At 39.0% G+C, this 20,750-nt stretch overlaps 1 protein-coding gene across 1 annotated transcript; it reads right to left on the bottom strand.

Annotated features, from left to right (window-relative positions):
* Positions 1–6,939: 6,939 nt before the first annotated feature.
* Positions 6,940–8,853, bottom strand: LOC119525942 (RNA polymerase II elongation factor ELL2-like). Its single transcript, XM_037824725.1, has one exon. The coding sequence runs from the start codon at positions 8,851–8,853 to the stop codon at positions 6,940–6,942; it is 1,914 nt and encodes a 637-aa protein (XP_037680653.1).
* Between the last annotated feature and the right edge of the window lie 11,897 nt (positions 8,854–20,750).

Here is a 20,750-nt window from a genome sequence, read left to right as displayed (position 1 = left end):
GCTTAGCTGTTCAAAATATCTTTGTACTTATGTTCCTGTTGTGAAAAACACATGCAAAGGTTTTAGTCAGAAGTCAGTGTCGTATCCAAGTAACCAACTTTCTCTGGTGTCTTTCTGGGAAGCACAGTTTACCAATTAGTATCTCTATACCAGAGTTGAATTATCCCTATTTAGGGCTAAATGGCCATGAGAAGAGTCAAAAGAGTGATCACAAATGGTCCACGAGCTGCGCCAGAAACATCTTTTCAATTTAAGTTGCTCATTATTTGAGAAAAAGTGCCAGTGAAACAGGTAGGCGAGACTATCACTATGTCTCTTTTATTTTAGTAGAGGTTAATTTGAGGTATTGTGAAAAGCAAAGGCAGAAACAAGCTTTTCAGGTTCAATACCTTTAATGAGTGAGAAAAGTCTATTTTATATCAATTAAGCACTTAATTAGACAAACAGCAGATCAGATCATGGCTCTGAGAAGGGTGATTTTAAGCCAGGTTTTGATAGCTCAGTTGCCTGAGATGAGGACAGAGGCAGCTGAGGGGACTGCTAACAAAGAATATGTTATTCTAAATGTTTGCCCAAGGGGAAAGAGAATAAAGAATTCCTGGAGTTTATTATCAAAGACTGCTCTAAGTGAAATTAATAGGTAATTGACTAACTCCTAAAATATAAGATTTTGCACCTGAAGAGTGGTTTTAGACTAATAAGAAAGTGCATATTCCTCAAATGCTTTAAAGGCTTGCAGAGTATAAGAGAAGCAATATATTGGACCAACGTTATACCTATCTCCATTTAATGAAAATGAAAATAGGACATATATGACTAGCAATCCACAGAGTATTAATAGGTGTTTATCTTGCTAATATCACAAAATTGTTTGCTTTTAATTAGATAGTTAGCAATACATTTACATTTCACACTCAACCCTCAGGACTTCCAGGAATATGACTCCAACAACAACAGCAAAACTCATGTCTATTTATGAGAGTAAAAGCTGTAGAGATTGCCAAATGTTATGAACTGTTTCTTAGTCAAATGAATGAAGGGAAAATTTGAGAAATCTTAAAAGATAAAAACAGAGCAGATTTATCATTTATCATTCACTTAAATGTGTTATCATCATGGAAAATAAAGCCAGCATACACATTGTGGGCATCAAATAAATTTCAGTTTGGCCATCAAAATCATCTACTCTGAGAAACAAATCTTCATTTACCAGGGAAAAATGAACAGTTAAACATTCCAGGAATTTATACCTTTTAGATGGGGGTGATAATGTCACAAAGTATTCCAGATTCCTACTACATGAGGATAAAATCTACCCAAGAATAATCATTTATTATCAATTAAATTATTGAAAATTTAAGGTGGAATTTGGATACCAATAACTTTTTTCAATGCAATTTTATTGAGTTATACTCACAAACCATATAATCCATCCAAGGTATACGATCTATGGCACACAGTATTATCATGTAGTTGTGCATTCATCACCATAATCAATTTTTGACATTTTCATTACTCCAAAATAAATAAAAAATATTTAAAAATAAAAAAAATTAAGAAGAACACCCAAACCAACTCATACCCCTTAACATCCCTATTATCTATAAATTTTTGTCATTATTTTATCATTCATCTGCCCATACACTGGTTAAAGGGAGTGTCAGTCACAAGGTTTTCACAATCACATGATCATATGATAAAAGCTATAAATTTATATGATTATCATCAAGAATCAAGTTTACTGGATTATCATTCAGCAGATTCAGGTATTTCCTTCTATCTATTCTAATACACTAGAAACTAAAAAGGAATATCTCTAATGCATAACAATAACCTGCAGAATGACCTCTCTACTATGTTTGAAATGTCCTAGACACTGAAACTTAATTTTGTTTCATTTCTATTCCCCCTTTTTGATCCAAGAAGGCTTTCTCAATCCCACAATGCTAGGGCCAGCCTCATCTTTGGTATTCATGTCCCACATTACCAGGGAGACTTACACCCCTGGGAGTCATATTCCACGTAGTGGGAAGGGCAGTGAATTTACCTGCAGAGTTGGCTTAGAGAAACAGGTCACATCTCAGCAACAAAAGAGGTTCTCTGGGGATGACTCTCAGGCATAATCATAAATAGGCCTAGCTTCTCCTTTGAAAGAATGTTTCACAAGTGCAAGCCCCAAGATAAAGAGCTGAAGTTATTACACTGGGATTCCCTAATGCTTGTGGGAATATCAGGAATTCCACAGGATAAGTTTAATATTTTGATATTTTTCCCCATTCCCTCAAGGGGACTTTGCAAATACTTTTTTATTTTCTGCCTAAAGTATTCTGAGGTGCATTGGGGTATCATATATAACCTGTAGAGATTAACAAGATCTCACTCCCTGCTCTAGGTGCCATGCAACCATGTTGTTTAAATAAACTGATCATACAGGTTATATTAGAAAGTGTGCTACAGGTAATATAAAATTTGTACCAAATAAACATCTCTTAAATCACAGTCAAAGCTCAGGAGTAGATGTGACTGCTGTAAGAACTTACAATCTACGAACCTGACCAACAAGCCTCATTGAGCACTCTGCACCCCTGCATCATCGATTGCCCAATCTCTGTCCACGTTCTATCCCCTGGTACCTATGCTCTGGAATTCAATTCTCAGCATTTGCTCATTATAGTTTATATTAGTGAGGTCTTACAATATTTGTCCTTTTGTTTCTGGCTACCAATAACTTTTTATTTAGTTAAATATTTTGAAAGTCTCTGGAACTGAAATCAATTTATGATTTTGATTGTTGTGGGGAGGCACAAGGGATCCTAATATAGTCAGGTGGAATCCCCATAGTTCTGTATCTTCATGCCTCTCTGTGGAAGTTGAACTTGAGTAATACTCCTCTTTGACTTTGCGTCATTTGAAACTGTGGATCTCCTCCTCTCCTGGTTCCCAGAGCACCATGTGATTATAGTTTCCATTGTCCCTCTCTAGCCATTCTTCCTCTGACTTCTTTTCCTCCTCTTACATCCTAAATTTCAGTGTCTTACACAGGGAAAGGCAAGTCTCTCCTTTCTCTATATTATCTTCCTTAGCAATTATATTTCTAATGTCAGCTTCAGCTACCTATGCTATTAGTGGTCTGTGTGTGTGTTCCTCATGTCATCCCATATAGACAATGCATTTCTACTAGCTCTTCTGTCCATTGTAGTCATGACTGCATTGCTATATCCCTGTTGAATGTCTCACTTGAGGCAACTCAGCAAAAGAAAATGGAATGTTGGTCTCTGGAGTCACCAGTCAACTGGACTGTCAACCTTATCACACTGCCTCCTCTAATAGGTGACACAACACTGTAAAAAAATGCCTTGCTGGTATGTTTGCTTAGGTTTTGGTCATGAACTAGAACAAGACCACTTTTCATTCTATTCCTTGTATAGCCTAGAGGAAGTTTCCCATCACAAATCTAGACAGACTTCAGAGACCTTATGCACCTGAGTTCATCAAACAGTCCATTTGATGTTTTTTTCCATGTGGCTAACTCAATTATTTCTCTATGGCTCTCAAGTCATAATTAATATTCCTTTTGCTGTTCTACAAATAACTGTGAAGCCAAAACTGCTACCCACTGATTTGTACACACACTTGCCCACTTTAAAAAAATTTCTATTGTGATAACATATATACCAAACAAAATTTCCCCTTTTAACCACTTTCAAGTTACATACTTCAGTGGTATTAATTACATTCATTTTTGTTGCCCACATAGAACAAGGAAAAGTAGTCACAACAAGAGCAGCTCTCTTTCATTTAGTGCTTGCCTTGCACCAGGAACAATAACCCTTTGAGATGAGTATCACCATTACCATAACACGGAGTATCACCATTACCATAACACGGAGAGGAAAATCAGTCCTTAGAGCTATCATGTAACTTGCTCAAAGTTACACAGAAAGTGGCAGAGTGAGGATTTGATCCCAGCTACAAATATAAAACCTAGTCTCCTGCCAAAATTCTATTGAAGGCAATGAGTCTGTCTTGCTACCTGTTTTGCTTACATGCTCTATCAGTGGCATGCCTGCTTGGACTTCCTCACTTAGAAGTTTTAAGGGGTTTGAATCTTAGATCTCATCTCCAAGTCCCACAACTTTGTCAATATACTCTACCTTTCTGAGCCTTACTTTTCTCTTCTGCATAATAATAACTACCATGCAGTCTGGGTTGAGAATTAAATGAGACAATTATGGTTAAAAAAAACTTAGCAGAGTGCTTGGCATGTGCTCCATGAAAAGCAGCTATTATGATTATTGTTCCCTACTCTGGCTCCTCAGCATCCTTAGTTCCTGCTATCATACCAGTATACTTAATAACCTCTTTATTACTCTATGAATGCTACTTGAAGGCACCCAACCTATTGCCTGGCACACAATACATACATGTCATTACAGTTTTCCTCCCAACTGCCATAGAACATCTTGACTGTGAATGAAATCTACACCTGAAGTTGTTGGTATTAAAGATCATACCCATCCTTCCAGGTGCTCTCGTTGTCTGAAATCTCCAGCCAGACTTTCCTGGCAGGAACTTCCTGCCAGTTGCAGACACTGAAATCCAGTGCAAAAAGATATGACTCCTTATGGGGCATGACATTTTTTCTGGGAGGAAACCCTCAATCAAGCAGGATAGCTATAAAAGTGAGAAGCATGCAGAGACAGCAGTGGTCCAAGACCCTTGGGCACAGCTTCCAGAGCTGAATTTTTAAAGCTTTAATGACATGGGCCAAAATCTTATCTTGGAAAAAGAAGGTCAAAGCATATGGCTTGTCAAGCCAAATAAGATATCTTGCCCTTTTAGAAATAGCACAAGAGGTTTTATTAAATGCATAAGGTAGTTCTAAGGTCACTTCTAGGGAATATAATTATAATTATAAATGATAATAAATGAATTTGTATAATGCACATGCCCAAGACAAGAGCATGCACAGAAAAGGGCTTTATATCAATTTTAAATTCCTTGAAGTTGATAACTGTACTTATGATGGTTACATAAGTGAATATCCTTGTTTTTAGGAAATGCACACAACACTATTAAGTGTTCAAGAAGCATGACTCATACAACCTACACCCAAGTTTTCAGAAAATGGACAGCTAAATAAATAGATAGGCAGATTGTGGTATTTGAAGCTGTGTGTACCCCAGAAGGGATCATATTCTTTTAATCCAGTCCTGTGGGTGCAAATGAATTGTAGGTGGCACTTTTGATTAGTTTTTTTCAGTTGAGAGCTGCCCCAGGGTGGGTTTTAATCCCCTTACTGGAGTCCTTTATAAGAAGATAGAACACATACAGAAGCTAAGAGAAAGAGAAGCTCACAGAGAGAGCCCCAGAGAAGCTAAGAAAAAGCCACTGAAGCCAGCAGCTGGAAGCAATGAAACCCGAAGAGAAGAACAAGCAGATGGCTGCCATGTGCCTTCTCATGCGACAGAGGTGTTCCGGATGCCAGCAGCCTGTGTTCAGAGTCCAGGTAGCATCCTGCTGATTCCTTCAGTTGGACATTTTCATGGCCTTGAAACTGTAGACTGTAAGTTAATAAATCTCCATTGTAAAAGCCAATTCATTTCTGGCATATCACATTCAGGCAGTTTTAGCAAACCAAAGCACAGACAAATCGATCAGTCAATAGAATGGTATGGCAAATGTGGCAAAATGTTAAAATTTGTGAATCTGGGTATCTGAGGGGATAGGTGTTTGTTGGGGTTCTCTGAATGGGGTTTGTAACTGTCTTATAAGTTTGAAAGTATTTGAAAATAAAAAGTTAAAAAGCAAAGTATATGCAGACTAATAAAACTGGGAAAACTCACTTTCATTAGATCCGCATAAAAGAATAAAGGGGACCTTTTAAGAAGTAGGGAAATTATCCATCAGAAGTAAAAATATACAAGAAGGGCTGACGAGGAATGGAAAATGCATATTAATGTAAATGAATATTGATCATATATAAAAACATAGAGAATAAAACCACATGAGAGTGAAAGCACAAAAAGGGTAAGATGTGTAAAAAAATTCATGGCAACATCATTTGTAACAGCAAAAAAACAACTCAATGTGCAACAATAGAATGGATAGCTAAATTGTGCTAGGAGGTCATATGACAACACAACATAAGGAGGAAAAAAATAACCTCCAGTTACTCACATCAGCATAAATCAATCTTAGAAATATATTGTTGACTGAAAAAAAAGGGAAAAAGAGATGTAGATGGCTATATACAGTATGATACCATTGTCATAAAGATAAAAAACAGCAATATAGTGTTTAAGGATACATATGAATACAGTAGAAACAGTAAACATGAAACACAAGGAATGGCTAGAGAAAATTTGGGAGAGTGGTTACACCTATCACCTATGGGGATTGTTTGAAGAATCACAGCACTGTGCAAATTTCTAAACATCTATGTTTTAGAACATAAGAAATATAAGAACATAAAGAAGAGTTTGCATTAAGAACAGTCGAAAACAGAAGCATTTCACTTTATTCATGAAAGGTTTTTATTTTTCGTAAGCGCACATTTTGATTCATAGACGCTGGTTCCAAAACAAATGGAGTGATAACACAAATGTTGACATTAAAAGGGACCAAATAAAATATCTTCAGAAGCACAGGAAAGCAAGGCAAAATGAAATAAAGGCAAAAAAAATAAAAATTAATAAAAATTAATAAACATAAAAATAATCATAAATAAATAAACATAAAACAAAAGAACATAAAATTAAAAACCATAAAATAAACATAAAAATAAATAAATAAACCAAAAAAAAAACCAAAAACTAAAACAAAATAGTAACACTGAAAGTTTCAACAACGCTTCATCCCTTTAGCATCTTAGAGGAAGTTATGTGGAATTTTAAGTAAATAAGCTAAAGTTTATTCTGATCCACAGTTCTAGTGCCATCACTTCCCTTGTCGTTGGTCAAAATCAGTTATTAATTTTTTAATGTGAGTCAGCTTACTATAAAGATACTGGCATCTATGTTTTTCTGCATAAAAATTGGGATTAAGCTGCCTCATCTTCTGATATTCTCGTGAGATTTCTTCACTAATATCCTGATATTCTTTTGAGCCTAGAGGGAACTGTTTCCTTTTTAACTCTAGATTAGCAAATGTGCTAGATAAAGTCAGCATCTTAGTGTACAAGACCTGATAGTCATCATATTCTGCTCTAAATGCCTTCTCATAATGCCGACGTTGCTCAGAAGAGAATATGGTAGCATAGTTGGTTAAATAATCTGGGAGACTAGGTGTTGAACCGGTCTCCCCAGAGGCAGTGAAAACCTGGTTAACTACCTCACTGGAGCTTGGCTTTGTATCTTCACCTAGTTTTTTAGAATTTGTCTTCTGTTTCTCCATTATTTTAAGATTGGAATTTTGGTTCCTTGGTTTGTATTCCATAAATTTATATTTGGATGTTTCATATGATGAAGTTTTGTTCTTCCTGAGTTTCAGATATTTCATTTGACTGCAAACAGATGCTGAAGCTTTCAAAAAAGTTTGTTTACTCTGCTGGCTCTCTAAGCTGCTGCTGTTTCCACTAAAGCTAGCAACACTTGGACACTGAGTCCCAGAGTCTGCTGGAGAACCATGAGAATTGTGCCTGGAGTTGACAGGCTGAGAAGGATTTGAAATGGGATGGTGGTTTGAGGGCAGAGGTGGAGCAGTGGGGTTGACCCTAGATGAAGAGAGTGGTGGGACACCTGCAGCAGATTTTTCACTGGCATTATTCAAATGATTCTTCAGTGATGACTGTAGTCTAGTTGTCAAGTGAGATATTCTAACTTTTCTTTTCCTTAAAGGATCAGTAAAAGTATAATTTAAAAGCTCTTTCTCAGATGGAGATATGTCATCCGTACTAAAATCTGTAGAAGGTTCTGGCTGATTGGTGCCAGTTGTATTCAGAGATGAATCTACTATTTTGTCAAGTTCCAGCTCCAATGACTGCTTGTCTAGATCATTGTAACCAGGACAATCTCTCTCGAGTTCTTTAAAAATGCAATCCTTTAAGGTGTCTGTAAGATTTTTCTGGTTGAGTTCTCCTGCCTGTTGCCAACTTGTTTCCAGGGAGAGGCTGTCCCTCTGTTGGATGCCTTCTTTCTGTTGTTGAACAAGAAGCTCTGGTTTCCTGTATCCCCTCAACACCAGCAAATGCATCACCCTGTCCCTAAGTGGCTGCAAAAGGGTGCTGTTGGCAACCCTCATCTTCCGAATTGTATAGGCAGGGTTAATGGGTGCTGTTCTTTTCCTTTCCGGCACTGGATCTGGAATGGCTTGAGGTGCTCTCCGAACTGGCTTTTTTTTGCCTACAGATGGTTTTATAAATTTTTTCCATTTGTTGCAAGCTTGCCCCTCTTCCTGGGCCATTCCTGCATTCTCATTAGAGTTGTTTGTACCACACACTGTCATTTTATCTGCTCTTACACCCAGGCAACTGAATGGTGAGGGACTGTTGCTTGAGACAGTTTGCTGCGTGTGGTCAACTCTGCCTTGATAGCTACTCGTATTCACATTTGACAATTGGAGGTTAATATTTTGTACTTCAGTGAGTGAATTGTCTGGAGGGGTTCCAAAAAGCTCTTGGATGTCTTTGAACTGAATATAAGCTTGAGGAACTATTGTGCTCCCATAGTTCTGATAAGAGTCAATCGCCTGGATGGCTGGCCCAGTGAGCTGCATGGGTACCACGGTGACATCGTCCGGCCTCTCCACTGCCACCTCTCCTTCCTGGAGTACCAATGCCCCCACAGCTCTGCTTCCAGAGGCTGCTATATAGTCATTTCTGTAAAGATCAAAGTAAGATATTTTAGAAAACATTGACTCGCCTTGCAAGGATTGTATATCTTATTGCTATTGTTTTCAAAACTGCAATTCTAAAACATTGTGTCCCAATGGAACAAAGGAAAGAAGTGCCTGTTTGAGACAGAACCTGGGGAGTAAAGGTGGTTGTAAAGTCAGAATCACTTTCTAATGCTCTTCCTTCTACTTTTTTACTTTATCTGAAGAAGGAATTGCTAACCCAAAGTGGAAAGTGCCAAAATATTCTCTGGTCTCAGTGTATAAAAGTCATCTCCTCCCAGCAAATCCACTATCCAGGAGAGGCACTTGGTGGGAAGAGCAACAGAAGCAACAGGCTTTCGGAAATTGGAGGGGAAGGCTTTCAAATGACACAATCAACTATTAATATAAGCCATCCTTACATTACATACTCTGACAAGCAAGTGAGCACTTGAATCCTTCTTATGGTTGGAGCCTGCCTATAAACAGGAGCCCTCATTTGATAGCTAAACATGTTTATTTTGGATCACTAGTGGGCAAAAACCAGTATTTTAGAGATGTCCATGTCTCTTTCTCAACTTTGTAACCATCACCAATGAGAGGAAGCAATTTCTATCTCCTTAGCTAGCCACTTTTGCTCATTATTCTGCTTCTTTCATCCAGATGATCCTCAGCAAATGATGGGCTTTTGCAGGTGCTTAGGTGCAAAATTGTGCATAGTCAAAGAAATCCTGTAGCTACATATGTTAGAGGCGTATAATTAAGTCCCAGAATGCTCACATATTACTGGGAAACAATTATAACCATTTTCACCCCTCTCCCCCAGCCAATTAGGTACAATTCTCCCTCTTTACCCTATTCACACTCCCAGTCCACTTTATTCTCACATTTCCCCATCTTAACTGATTACATCACCTTCCACCTAGTCCTACAAGAAAACCTCAGTGTCATCTTCTACTGCTCCCTTAGACATAATTCTTCATTTCCCAGAAAATGTTTAATCAGTCACCAAATTTTCTTATTCATCCAGCAGATATTTCTTGAGCACCTATCACATGTCAGACAGTGTTCTATATGCTAGGGATAGTGAAGTGAACAAAACAAAATCAATTCTCTGCTCTCATGACATTTATATTTTATCAAGTTTTTCTGCATAATGCCTTATTCTATTCCCATCCCATGGCCTTTGTCCTAATTTAAGCTCTGAATATCTTAGCTTATGGTATGTACTCTCCCCCTCACTTGATTGCTTACTGCCAGCCTCTTCTTGTTTTAAACCATCTTCCAGTCTGCCAAGAATGATTCCAGTTAACTTTGCTTTAAGACATGTGATGGTTCCCATCACTTAAAGAATACAACTCGAACGCTTTAGTGATATACAAGACCTTTCTTACTCTGGCCTCAACTTACCTTAAAGCTTGTGCCATTTATCTATAAGGCACATTGATCTGTGCCTATTCCCTAAATATGCCCCCAAGTGGGTTCCTGCATCACAGACTTTCACTTGATGTTCCTTCTTCCCTCTAATTCTCTTCTAATTCTTTGCTTGCCTTGTTCTTTTTCATTATTTAGAGAGCCCTTGCAAGGCCACCCTGTTTAAATAGTGCCCCACAGGCATATCCACTCTAAGGCTCTCTTTCCATTTCCCTACTTTACTTCATAGAGCTTTTTTCTACCTGAAATCATATTATATACATTTGTGTGTTTAATGTATGTCATCCTCCACCAGAATATAGGCTGAAAGGGGGTTTGGTTTCTCCAGTCTTTTGCACTGCTGTCTTTCCAGAGCCGAGAACAGTGCCTGGCAGAAATAGTGAACACTCAATACATATTTGCTGAGCAAATGAATATATCAACGCTGTTGACTTTTAAATTCACTCCTAATGGGTTCAAACTGCTGAATTTCTACTCAACCTTAGAAACCTAGCTGAAATATCACTTCGTATTTAAGATCTCTCTCTAGTCAAAACTTAGTACTTTCCTTCATTTTCATCTCAGAGCACTTTGTATGGCCTCTATTAAAAACACCACACATTGTATCAAAACTATTTGTCTCCTCCACTGGATTATGGCTTCTACATGCATGGACACTTCATTCTATTCAAATCTTTATGACCCTTCCTTTTTGCCCCCACAGGCTCACCTAGAAGCAGCAGGTACATAGCAGAAGGCTCTTTCTAAACGTTCAGCAAAAGCATGACTAATAATTCCTTTGCATTTCTCCCAGAAAATTTATACTAACAACACATCAAGGGGTTATATTAAGTCTGCTAATGTCACAGAGATGTTCTGCTCCTCTTTAAGATGTTTTTCACGTTCCTGTGAACTTCACAGTATATTTGTATTAAAAAAGAGTGAAATAACCGGCACAGAAAGAATGTAAAATACTTCATTAGAAAAATCAATGAACCACTGAAGTATATGCAGCAATATAGTGTTCTAATGTATGCACAAATGCTGTTTGGTTCTTCGTAGTGATCTCTAGTAGGCACAAGAAGAAATAATTTATCCTTTAGTATTTTTATCTCTGAAACCTTTGGGAGATTAAATAAAGTATTTCTGGGGTAATTCTTTCATCAAGAGAAATAATGACAAAATAAATACCTTAGCAAGAGAGAGGGGGGAATTATGACAAAAAGTACAAAATACTGTTGATAGATATAAAACAAGACTTGTAAACAAGAAGAAAGATTCTGTGATCTGAGAAGAAAACTGAAGGTTGTAAGGCTGTCAAATATTTCCAAATTGTTATTTATGGTTAATACAATTCCAAAAAACTTGAACAAGGTATTTTTCTCTGAGTCTGTCAAACCTATTCTAGAATTCAACTGAAAGAAGTAGTAAAAGAATTTCACATAGAAGATCAAGATATTATGACATAAAGGTACAATAATTAACAGAGTGAGGAACTAGCATAAGAAGAGAGAAAATGAATGAACATGAACAGATATCTGAGACGCAGAAAAAGTAGATTAAAGAAACATCACTTAAGTTGTCAAAATTCAGCAAAAATATCAAGTTAGAATCTCTTTATAACATATAATAGAATGAATCCTAGATGCATCAAACAGTTAGAGATAAAAACCAAACCCTAAGACAACAAAAGACTTGAAATCTTAGATTAATGGTAATAATCACTTCAGGAACATGATAATATTCAATTGCATCCAAAATAATCATCATATAAAAGGCACTCAAATTTTATCACAGTAAGCCCAAAAACTGGTGTCAAAGTGAGGAAAGCTTGAGGAATAATGTGAGATGTCACTGTTAGGAGGTACAAAAGGCTATTGGATAGCAACATGATTGTGACCCAAACTGGCATGGCTGGAAACTTGTTGCTGGGCCTTAAGAAAAAGTTAATTGGTAAAATTATTGAATACTATACTACTTTTCTGATTAAGTAGATGGAAATAATAAATTGTATTTTAATAAAATACATAAAATAGAATTTCCCTTCTAAATGGTCTAGCTTGCAATATTGTTACCATCATTGAATAAATGTTTAATCCACAAGACATTGGGCATTTGGATAAGAATAATAAATAGAATGAGTACATAACTAAATTAATTTGAAAGGTCATTGGGCCACTGTTGTCCCACTTTGGCAAACGTTTATAACTCTACCTGATTCTCCAGCAAACACTGAAGCAGTTAAAATGACAAAACATTATTAATCAACTTTACTGTAAGTGATATACTGATTTCACAGTCAAATGATGCTTCAAAACCTGACTTTGGCCACTGTAGTCACTCCACACAAATTAGTAAGACCACCAAACTTTAAGCTCTGCTCAGTTCTCCAAAATATCAGGAGGCATAGTGGAGCCATGCCCACTCACTCAGACCAGCTGTCCTAGATCTTACTGATATCCTTTCAATGACCTGTTTGGTACTCTTTGTAGTAAAACAAATTAGATACCACCTAAACCAAGATAAACCCCTATTTTTGCTAATCCTTGAAATTTTTGATGTCTAGCCTAGTTTAGAGCTATTTCTACCATTCCTTACCTATCCATTGTTACTGGTCATCATCCGAATTATGAGCCCCAAGATAGCTCCTCTCTCTTCACTGTGTATCTTCACACTGCTATGAACTTGCTTAGCTAGGCAACCAACAACATACCCTCACTTCTAGAAGTCTGACATCACAATCAGCAACCTTATTGAACATTCTCCATCTCCTACCTTAAAGGGAAACTAGGCTTTCACCAAGGATGCCATTTTGTCTGCGTCCCTTCAAAATGAGTTCACTTATTCTCTCAGACTCATTTTCTCCTGTGTTTTCTAGTGACACCATGAGAATATTTCATTATTCATTCATTCTTAAAGGTACCTCCTCCTCTGAGGCACAAACGTTCTGGCTTTAACTTTTATACCATCAAACTCCTGATCCTGGTCTACTCTCTATGACTTAACTCACATTATTCTGCCCCAAGATCTATAGGGTCAGTTATAACAGACTTTATTTGATGCCTAAAGTGTTCCAGTCTCATTCCTGCATCAAGGTCTTTGTATATGGTGTTCCCATGCTGTTCCAATGCTCCCTCCACACACAACCACCAGCTTAGCAAGCCCTTATCCATACTAATAGTTAAAATATTTTATTAAAGTCTCAGTGTATTAATCACAGAACGAGCAGAAAAGAGATGGAATATGCAAATCAGGACAATTAAAGGAGGGTTTAACAAAGGGTCTATTTACAAGACATGGACACATTGTAGGGAAACATCAAAAGGTATTGCTGCATCCTAGGTCTAGTAATACTCTTAGGCCAACAGAGAACAGAGAGGGAGAGAATTATATACAGAGAATAGGGTGGAGAAGTGCAGTGACAGATGGTCAAGGGACAAAACCAGCCAAAGACAACAAACAAAGAAGGGAATTGAAGGAATAAATATCTCTACCTTCCTTTCCCACCTTCCTCTAATCTGCTGGAGTATGCTCATTAGACAACAAGACCAGAAGTCTGAGAACACTGAGTATTCCATATAGGTCAGCTCCCTGTAACAGAAAGCAGATTTTCACTGATCCTCCAGAGCAAGTCACTTTTCCCTATTAAAAACCATTGCAGCACTCGGCATTTATTTATTCAATTTTTCGAGAACTAATCTTATACGGAATTCCTTATATTACAAACCCTGTCCTCATATTGTAAATTCTTGAAAGGAAGAGACAATGGCTTCTGAATATTTTATATGTCTATCCCAATGATGTAGTTGAACATGTGTGAATTCATGACAGTGGGCACATTTCTTTTGGTACACATGTGAAAGTGGTCAACGAAATAGTTCCACACAGCACTGTAGAGCATGCTAACAACATTAATGGCTTTGACAGGCAATATGTCCACTTAAGTTCGAAAATAAAGGCTTTCATGTATTACATTCATACTTCAGGTCCACATTTACACACCAGTTAAAGATAATCCTTATTCTCCTTATTCTTCAGGTGACTTCATAATGATTCTTGATTCAGAATTTCACAGTCTTAACAGAATAATTTCTTCCATATACTAAAATTTCTTCTCTCAGATTGTTCACAGTCACCTGCACCAATGCATTGATCTGTAACTCTGACAATACAGTGAAATAGAATGTGAGCTGATAAAGGCTCTTGGAAATGTCCTTATTTTAAAGGAGCCCATAGGGGGTGAATAATTCAGTACTTACTTTGTGTAGAAACCATTTCAAGGAAAGATTCTGTTCCCACCTTCCCACCTTTTTGAAGCTCCATTGGACTTAATGCTGAGGACCCTGTTCCTCATGGTTACTTGATTCTAACTGGTTGGTTAAATAGTAAAGAGATGAGGTCCAATCTCAAGACAACCAAGAGCCTGAGATAATAGTCATTCTCTCTGATGATTGATCTCTTCAACATTGGTGGGCATGTGTCTGGTAAGCCTCTCTGAATTATTTCTCTCTCACAACCAACACAAAAGAATTTTTAACTTTTGAATTATCTGTGAATAGTCTTGCTATCAAAGTCCTTCCCACTCAGAACACAACATTCTAAACACAAATATTGTTTAAAGCATTGGTTATGGTTCTAAAAAATGCCTCCTTGCTATGTGAAATGCCACCAGGACTGAGCTTTCCATAATCATATATTAATGTTAACTAGGACTGTCTGGCCCATTATCTGGTGGCATTCTAGGCAAATGTAGGCACTCACTGTGCTGTCTAGTAAAGCCCAGCATTGAATAAGGCCAATTGGGTGGTTGTTGGATCAACGCAGTAACACTGTGTTCTATCAATGTTTTTAGCAGTCAAGACTGCACACTGTAAAGGGGCAATATTCCAAACAATGACTGAATTTGGTTAGTGTGAGTGGTAACCTTTGGATATAATTTAATTTGTTTTGGGCTTTTCTCTCAAACCAATTTAATATCATATTTTCCTATATGATATTCCATTTTGTGAGCTTTCATGCATTTTCAAAAAGTACCTTTTAATAAATATGTTGTTGCCTTCAATTTGAGATTACATTTTTACCAGTTAGGAGAACTAGTGTACAAGGGAAAAAACATTCAAATAATTTTGAGGTGTAGCCATATGTTGTTACAAATTAACATTAAACCATTGTTTTATTGATTCACTTGATCTTTCATGTTGGTGTATTTTAGCCACAGTTGGATTTGGTGTATTACACAGAATGCTCAAAAGATAAGGGTATTTCTCTATGACCTTACCATAAGCTGTGAACATAAAATTCTGAAAAAGATTATCAAAAGACAGCAATTATTCAGTGTCATGCTTTAGCTCCTAGTTTGATTAGTTCTGTAGGTGAATACCATACCACAAGTTTGCTTCTTCCTTCCTTGCTCTAACAGAGAAAAAGCTTGAAAGGTCTTCAGTCAACTTTACCCAACCCCTTCATTTCCCAGCTAAAAAAAAAACTGAGGTCCAGAAAGGAGAAAAACAGTGCCATGGGTTATAGTATTTGCCAGAGCTCAGGTCATGATATGCTGGCCCAATATTCTGTCAACTATACCAATGTCTACATTTAGGGGATGCATGAAATAGATAACAGAGAAGATAAAGAGAGAGGAAAGGGACAGTCATGGGAGTAGGATGAGAAGCTTAAGGTTATAGCTGGGTTAGTAGTCATCATGGGAAGAAACCATTTCAGTTGATCTTCCCCCTACCTCTTTACCCTGTATCTCAAGCCCAAAGTGGCATGAATGAAACATTAATTCTGATACACAGTAGCCTGCTTGCATAGATACATGAATAATGAATCATAGGAATACTGACTTTGTCACTTGGGAGCATCAAAAAAAAAAAAAAAGCATTGGATCAACCAATAATTTATGTCATATCCAATTCTGTCATTTTTAGATGGACATGACCATAATTTTCCAGAGATTAATGGGATTCATAGAAAATTAAGCTTCAATATTCTGTAAAAAAAAATGTGACTAGGCTTTTTTCAAACCCAGTTCTTCAATATTTTGGGGGAAATCTCAAACATAATGAGATCACTACCAATTTCCATAAACTAAACAAATTAAAGGTAAATTACTAAGGGGTGATGTCATTAACATGGTGATGTAAAACAGTTACTGAAAACCTCTCCCCAGAGATTCAGTGAAAAAAGGGACAATTCTCACTTGCTCAAAACTCTGGAGTAAGGTAAAGACTGGAGAAGGATCCCACAAATGCTGAATTGAAGAAAGATAAAAATATCAAGTAGGAAACTTCAATCCCAGACTGGCTAGTCCTCTCCTCTCCTCCTCACTCAGTCCCACACAGCTTGGGAAGTGCTAGAGATAGCAGCTGGGATCCTTCCCACCTTCCACCAGAGACACAGACTATAAAATCTCACAGCAATGAGGCACATCAACACATATATCCAGACACAGAGACCGAAGATCACAGGGACCAACAGCAGGATACAAGTGGCTGGAGAGGGTGGAATATAAAAGAGCAGCAAGGAGGAGTTTCCAAAACGAAGGATTAGGGAGGGATGTCGGGAGCCAAATCGCCACATCCTAAACCTGATGGCAAGGCCTCAGATTCAACAGAAAACATTACTGTGGATGTGCCGCACAGCGGCGGGCGTGGCCCCTCGACGGATCCTGGCAAAGCCTACCACCGATGGACTATTGCAATGCTGATTCTTTTAATCTTTGTGCTTCTGCTTTCTCTTTTTCTTTGCTAATGTTATTATTTGGGATATACTCTGGATAATAATCAAAGATATGACAAAGTGTTGGGCACCTTCCGATGATTTTACCTTTCGATGAACCCCCTCCTCCACCTATGAGAAAGCAGCCACCCCGTTTAGCTGCCTGAAGCCCCCTTGCCCCTTTCCAGACATCCTCCTTTACACAAGTTCCCCCTTTGACATCCAAAAATATTTCACTGAGAAAGTGATTAGAAGGCCAAAGCAGAAGCAATGTAAACCACGTAATTCATCACCCAGTTCCTTGACAGGCCCCGTTGTTTGCTGAGGTTAGAACTGAATCAGGGTCAACACGCTCCACTAGTGCCTAATGGCTGGCCTCGGGCAGCCAGAACATACAAGAAATTCTTTGGGCACCCACCCCACGGGCTTATGGTACGAGAGTAGTTCCTCGTATGAGCCCACAGCTAATTTACTTTAGGTACAAAAACAAGCCCTTCTAAATAATTAAAATAGCCAAAACAGAGATCATTGCTGAGAACAAGGAAGAATATTATGAGGAACTTGGAAGGTCTGCACCGGAATAAAATTGTCTTAACATAGGGATGAAAACACACACTGCTCGGTCCCCCCGCCCTGTTCGGACCCCAATGTCCCCTGGAATTGAGTAACAATGGTTTTGTGATTTATAAGCTGTGCTTGCCAGCTCTCACCCGCGTGATCCAGGTGCAGAGCTTATGTAACTTTGAGCTATAAAAGAAAATCACTTTTTCATTAAAATTGTCGGAGCCCTGAGCTTCGTCCCAGACACTTTGCGTGTCTGTCTCCTTCCTTGCTGCGCCGACGCCGACCCCCACTTTAGGACCCTGTCACGTTTGCTGAGGCAGGACCTCGGCAGAGGGAACAGCAAAATCCACTTCTTCCCCAAAAGCAGTAAGTAGCCAGGCTGAAACCACTGTTTGGGTCCCAGGGGACAGGGGAGAACATTTCAATTCTCAAATCAGTATGGGATGAAGGGACTGAGTAAATGAGGGCAGAGACTGCAATTCTGGCCTGGGGTCTTTGGGCCTATCCCCAACTCTTGAGGGAAGCAGCAGCAGGAGTCCCAGTCCTTGTCTGAGGGACAGCTGCAGATGGGGGTGACTGTGGGAGTTCCCCACCCCAAGTACAGGGAGGGACACATCCCAATACTAAGCCAGATATTAGCCAGGGAAGTGAGATCCCCAAAGTTTCAGTTCCATCAAGTGCGGACAGGTGCCATGAGTTAAACAGCTTCTGAGGACAAATAGGTAACTGAAGAATGCCATCTGCTGAGGCAGGCTGGAAAGTACAGGGGTAAAAACAGGGCTTTTCAGAGCCTCTACAGACCCTATCCAAGGCCCATCAGAACTGGTCTATATCCCCTGGACAGGTACCTAGCCATGTTTTGGCTGGGAAATTCTGATGGTCCACCTCTCAAAGCAGGGCCCTAATTCAAACACAGTCAACAACTAAATCCTAGATAAAAGAGAGAAACCATCATTCAGAATACACCCATCAAGATACTCAGATGACCAGGTATCAGCAAAAAATCACAAAACATACTAAAACACAGGAATAAATGGCCCAGTCAAAGGAACAAATCAAGAAGTCAGAGGAGACACAGATTCTGAAACAACTAATCAAATATGTTCAAACAAATCTCCTGAATCAATTCAAAGAAATGAAGGAAAATATGTATGAAAAAATAAAGGATATTAAGAAGACACCAGGAGAGCATAAAGAAGAATTTGAAAGAATACATAGAAAAATAAAAGTCATTATGGAAATAAAAGACACTGTAGATGAAATTAAAAATATACAGGTGACACATAGAGATTTAAAGAGGCAGAGGAAAGAATCAGTGAGATAGAAGACAGAGCAACTGAATTCAGACAAAAGAAAAAATGGAAAAAAATGCAAAATTTAAACAGGGTGTCAGGGAAATGACTGACAACTCAAAGTGCAAAACATTTGCATCATGAGTGTCCCAGAAAGAGAAGACAATGGAAAAGGCCCAGGAAGAATATTCAAGGAAATAATGGCCAAAAATTTCCCAACCCTTATAAAAGATACAAATATGCAAATTCAAGAAACCAAAGTACTCCAAACAGAATAAATCTGAATGGATCCACTCCAAGATACATACTAATCTGGCTGTCAAATGCCAAAGAGGAGAAAATCCTGAAAGCAGTAAGAGAAAATCAATTCAACAGATACAAGGGAAGCCAAATAAGACCAAGTGCCTTTACCTCATCAGACACCATGGAGGTGAGAAGGTGCTGGAATGATATATTAAAGATACCAAAAGAGAAAAACTTTCCAGCGAAGTATTCTGTATCCAGCAAAGCTGTCTTTCAAAATTAAAGGAGAAAGGAGGCGGGGCAAGATGGCAGACTGGTGAGCTGTATGTTTTAGTTGCTCCTCCAGGAAAGTAGGTAGAAAGCCAGGAACTGCGTGGACTGGACACCACAGAGCAATCTGACTTTGGGCATACTTCATGCAACACTCATGAAAACGTGGAACTTCTGAGATCAGCGAAATCTGTAAGTTTTTGAGGCCAGGGGACCCGCGCCCCTCCCTGCCAGGGGAGGACGGGCTGTCAGCTCCGGGAAGGAGAAGGGAGAACTGCAGTGGCAGCCCTTATCGGAAACTCATTCTACTGATACAAACTCCAACCATAGATAGACTGAGACCAGACACCAGAGAATCTGAGAGCAGCCAGCCCAGCAGAGAGGAGACAGGCATAGAAAAAAAACAACACGAAAAACTCCAAAATAAAAGCGGAGGATTTTTGGAGTTCTGGTGAACATAGAAAGGGGAAGGGCCCTGAGGCGCATATGCAAATCCCGAAGAAAAGCTGATCTCTCTGCCCTGTAGACCTTTCCTTAATGGCCCTGGTTGCTTTGTCTCTTAGCATTTCAATAACCCATTAGATCTCTGAGGAGGGCCCTTTTTTTTTAATCCTTTTTTCTTTTTCTAAAACAATTACTCTAAGAAGCCCAATACAGAAAGCTTCAAAGACTTACTATTTGGGCAGGTCAAGTCAAGAACAGAACTAGGAAGGCTCTGAGACAAAACGCAATAATCCAGTGGCTGAGAAAATTCACTAAACACCACAACTTCCCAAGAAAAGGGGGGTGTCCGCTCACAGCCATCATCCTGGTGGACAGGAAACACTTCTGCCCATCGCCAGCCCAATAGCCCAGAACTGCCCCAGACAACCCAGTGTGACGGAAGTGCTTCAAATAACAGGCACACACCACAAAACTGGGCGTGGACATTAGCTTTCCCTGCAACCTCAGCTGATTGTCCCAGAGTTGGGAAGGTAGAGCAGTGTGAATTAACAAAGCCCCATTCAGCCATCATTTCAGCAGACTGGGAGCCTCCCTACACAGCCCAGCAGCCCAGAACTGCCCTGGGGGGATGGCACTCACCTGTGACATAGCACAGTCATCCCTCAACAGAGGACCCGGGGTGCACGGCCTGCAAGAGGGGCCCACTTGCAAGTCTCAGGAGCCATACGCCAATACCAAGGACTTGTGGGTCAGTGACAGAGACAAACTGTGGCAGGACTGAACTGAAGGATTAGACTATTGCAGCAGCTTTAAAACTCTAGGATCACCAGGGAGATTTGATTGTTAGGGCCACCCCCCCTCCCTGACTGCCCAGAAACACGCCCCATATACAGGGCAGGCAACACCAACTACACACGCAAGCTTGGTACACCAATTGGACCCCACAAGACTCACTCCCCCACTCACCAAAAAGGCTAAGCAGGGGAGAACTGG

Source organism: Choloepus didactylus, assembly GCF_015220235.1.
Source record: "Choloepus didactylus isolate mChoDid1 chromosome Y unlocalized genomic scaffold, mChoDid1.pri SUPER_Y_unloc2, whole genome shotgun sequence".
Taxonomy (NCBI): Eukaryota; Metazoa; Chordata; class Mammalia; order Pilosa; family Megalonychidae; genus Choloepus; species Choloepus didactylus.
This window is presented reverse-complemented; position numbering and strand designations above follow the sequence as displayed.

Coding starts and splice junctions, on each gene's coding strand:
- LOC119525942 (XM_037824725.1), bottom strand. CDS start 8,853: ATGTTTTCTAAAATATCTTACTTTGATCTTTACAGAAATGACTATATA.